Raw genomic sequence first — 3,801 nt, 5'->3', positions numbered from 1 at the left:
GAAGGTGATTGAGAGAAGAGGGTTTTGTGGGTGAGGTCTATTCCTATCTCAACCAATCACAACTTTTTCCTTTTTTTTTTAAATAGTTTACCACTTTTCATCAAAGTTTAAATACTTTTGATTGATTGACATGGCACGCTCTGATTGGTCGGTTTTTTTGGTTTGTCACTCCAAAGTGTTTAACCACTCCTTACACCCTTATGGTAGAGAAAACTCCGACGGTGGTGGTGGTATGGTGTTTAAGGTGTGTCGAAATTAGCAATTTTGACTGTTGTAAATTGCGTTTACGGTTGGTTTCTATCTAAAAATTGATGTCAATCCAATAAAGAACCGTAAAAAACAGTATGCTACTTAAACGAACGTTCACATTACTTGAAATATTGAAGGGGTATGGTCCCAAAAAGTCGCGCAAACCTCAGATCAGGTTGCGCGTGAGACCATACTCCTTAACACAACAACTTGTTAACAACAACCTCGCGCGACCTACATCGCACTACGATTTATCCCGCGCGAGGGAATGCACACAACAAACCCAGATATCAGCACTTAGCATAAAACAATGGAAGAAATGAGCCACTCAGTAGGGAAGCGCGCGGCTACCTACAGTGGTACATAAGGTATAAGTGGCAGTAAAAGGAGCCAATGAGCGTCTAGCAGGCTCTGGTCAGTCGTGCGCCACGATCGCCTGACGAGAAGTACACAAGGACGCCTACATGGCACCAATCAGAGGACGGAGACAACTGTCCCACGATCTCCACTCGTCTGCTGATGACAGAAGGACAACAAGGCCGACAACAATGACACGTGGCTCCAATCAAGGTGCGCCAGCACCAACGAGCATCTAGAAGCCACTAAGCGGTCGACGCTAGTGAGACAAAGAGCATATCCGTTTTGTTGTCCGCTTCTGGCCCAAGGCCCATCAGCCCATAACCCCTCACACCTCTCCGGCTATAAACAGAGACCTCATTCCACAGGTTAAACATTCTATGCTCTCGGCTCTTACTCTTTACACTTAATTACTCTCAAAGCAGTCGCTTATTCTCACGCCGGAGCCTGGTTAAGAGGGAAACCCCCACATTCCCCTCTTAACGAGTAACGGTGTTCTGTTTTGTAGGTTAGATCACCAAGTCGGAGCTCAAATATCCTTAAGAAGATTAACCCCCATGAAAGGAACATAAACCAACCTAATTAACTCCCTAATTAGATCACTGTTTCTTCATTGGCGCCCACCGTGGGGCTCGAACCCACGACCACAAGTGGAAAGTGTGAACAAATGCATCGTCGAAGGGATAAAGGCCAGATTAGGAACAAGGCGGCGCGGATGGGTTGATGAGCTCCCAAGCATTTTATGGGCTCATCGGACCATGCCAAAGACGAGTACCGGCGAGACCCCTTTCAGCCTGGTCTATGGCTCAGAAGCGGTTATTCCGGCGGAGATTGGCCTGCCCTCGCCACGCATGACAACGGTCAACGCAGTTGACAATGAAGCGGAAAGGCGCCTAGACTTGGACCTGTTAGAAGAAAGACGCGAAATCGCGAGAATCAGAGAGGCCAAATACAAAACCCAGTTGGAAAGGTACTACAACACAAGGGTTCGCATTTGTACCTTCAACCCAGGGGAATACGTCTTTCGCGACAATGAAGCATCAAATGCGGAACGTCCAGGGAAATTGGCACCTAAATGGGAAGGCCCATATCTGATTCATGAGGTCCTGGGCAAAGGGGCCTACAAATTGCGCACCCTAGATGGCCACATCTTACCAAGAACTTGGAATGCGCAACAATTGCGCAAATGTTACATGTAATCTATTTCGGCCTTGCGCCATCTTTCAATTCACTACGCCGGCTACAAGCCATTAGCAATTATGTATGAAGATCTAAGCGCCCATTTCTGACTTGAATGAAAACATACGACATGTTTTTCTATTACATTTTTTCGTTACAAATGCATGCTAAACTTTTGATTAGCGCGAAAACGCTCCAGCATTTCAGGGTTGGTCAAACCACCTCCAAGGTCCTCCGCGAACAAAGCGCGAGACCGGGTGGATACCTTAATACTTAAAAAATGCTTCCATTTATTCGAGCTAATTTAACATAAAGTTTTTATAGCAATGCAATAATTGCAACGGAAAAAACCAAAATGTTTCATTTCATTTAAAACTTGCGCAAATGCGCAGCATTGTACATAGAGTGTCCGAAGAAATTACAAAGGCACAAATGCCTATCAACCACCTATTCAACAAACTATCCTATTCATCGCGTCGATCATCACCATCATCTCCGTCATCTTCACCATCATCATCGTTGCCATCATCATCACCATCACCGCCATCATCACCAGCTGGCTCCTCGTCGGACAACTCGACGGTAACTGGTGGATCGAGGACTGCCTTAAGACGCTGGCACCAGTCGTCTTTCTTCAACGATTCAACAACCAACTCCATGATAGGCAAGGAAAGGTTGTCATAGGAGTTTTCAGCACTTGCCAGTGCAGCATCAGCATGTTCCGTCACTGAGCAATGACTTATGTCAAATTCCTGCCCAAGCATCTGCTCAACGTGATCGGCACACTCCAGGTATCCTCCCCGATGACCCACCGCACGCGCCGCATCTGTCAGAGCCGCTACGGCGCGGTCTAGCTCGCTCGCATTCAGGATGGAGTTGGCAACCTTCACAAAAAACAAAAGCATTAAAAATAAAACTCAACAAGAAAAAGCATAAGACAAAGGCACTTACCAGCACTACGCCGCGAGTGCGCATCCATTCAGCCTCCGAGACAAGCGTATCAACGATGCCTTGGGCCTCGGAGTAGTTTGTCTGGGCCACATTAAGCGCAGCAGTGCTGACAGCACGCGCCTCCTCAGCATCAGCAGCCTTGACCTTCTCAGCCTCAAGGTCAATCTCCAAAGACTCGCATCTGTCGATTTGCTCATTCAAGCGACGTTTGAGTTCCGCAATCTCAATGTCCTTGGCTCGGAGATCCTTGTCCTTGTTGGACAATTGCACCTTGGCTTCAGTCAGCTCAACCTGAAAATTGGCAAATGCCAGAAATTTCATAAACAAAAAAGGGAAGAGCGAAAGTCAATAGAACTAACCTCCATCTGCTGCTTGGCAGCTTTTTCACCCTGCGCTTCCTCCACCTTTGAGGTCAAGTCCGCAACTTTAGCCTCAAGATCAACGATCTTCTGTCGAAGCGCATAAGCACGATCGTTGTCTTGGGCGCATATACGCTTAAACTCGGCCTTCTCCTTGGCCAGTTGCTCCTCAACATTGTGGAGTTTTTTCTGCAGCCCCTCGCGGCCCCACTCTTCAGCCTTCTTGTCAGCCTCAAACTTGGCTCTCTCTTCACCAAACGCGGCTTTAGATTTTTCAAATTCAGCAATACGTTTCAGCATACGCTCGCGATAAGCCTCCCAGTCGGCGCGCTCCCTAACCATCGTTCGCCATTCGCGAACTATTTGATGGTTGGCAGCACGAGCGTTGGCCTCGCCAAGGATATAAGTACGATACAACATCTCGTGAGGTTTCGCCCTTTGCCGATGGACTTCAGCAGGTGTAAAGGAGTTCAGGAACCACTCGCGCGCAGGGCTGAACTCAACGAAGGTATCTTTCTGTTTTAAACTCCAGGGGGCTTGATGAGGAGCGTCACCACGTTCTTCTTCAGTGTAAGTCTTGTAGTAAATATCCCCAACGGTGTCCTTCGCACCTATCACATTGGGGTTATAACCCCCAGCTCCACCAGAGCTCGCGCCGCTTGAGGAGAAGCGGCTGGAACCCTTGGAAGTAATAACAGGACCGGTG

General features: G+C 47.8%; 1 protein-coding gene across 1 annotated transcript; it reads right to left on the bottom strand.

Moving 5' to 3' along the window:
• Window positions 1-2,079: 2,079 nt before the first annotated feature.
• LOC118488039 (myosin-6-like) lies at window positions 2,080-3,583 on the bottom strand. Its single transcript, XM_035985087.1, has 3 exons — window positions 3,096-3,583; window positions 2,737-3,027; window positions 2,080-2,669 (listed from the first exon to the last, which is right to left on the bottom strand). The coding sequence occupies exons 1-3, from the start codon at window positions 3,513-3,515 to the stop codon at window positions 2,250-2,252; spliced, it is 1,131 nt and encodes a 376-aa protein (XP_035840980.1). The 5' UTR covers window positions 3,516-3,583; the 3' UTR covers window positions 2,080-2,249.
• Window positions 3,584-3,801: the final 218 nt, after the last annotated feature.

The sequence above is a fragment of the Helianthus annuus genome, chromosome 16 (genome assembly GCF_002127325.2).
Source record: "Helianthus annuus cultivar XRQ/B chromosome 16, HanXRQr2.0-SUNRISE, whole genome shotgun sequence".
NCBI lineage: Eukaryota > Viridiplantae > Streptophyta > Magnoliopsida > Asterales > Asteraceae > Helianthus > Helianthus annuus.
Note: the sequence above shows the minus strand (reverse complement) of the source record. Positions and strands in the feature narration are given on the sequence as shown.

Coding starts and splice junctions, on each gene's coding strand:
- LOC118488039 (XM_035985087.1), bottom strand. CDS start 3,515: ATGTTGTATCGTACTTATATCCTTGGCGAGGCCAACGCTCGTGCTGCC. Junction 3,028..3,095: donor CTGCCAAGCAGCAGATGGAG/GTTAGTTCTATT, acceptor GCCAATTTTCAG/GTTGAGCTGACTGAAGCCAA. Junction 2,670..2,736: donor GCACTCGCGGCGTAGTGCTG/GTAAGTGCCTTT, acceptor TTTTTTGTGAAG/GTTGCCAACTCCATCCTGAA.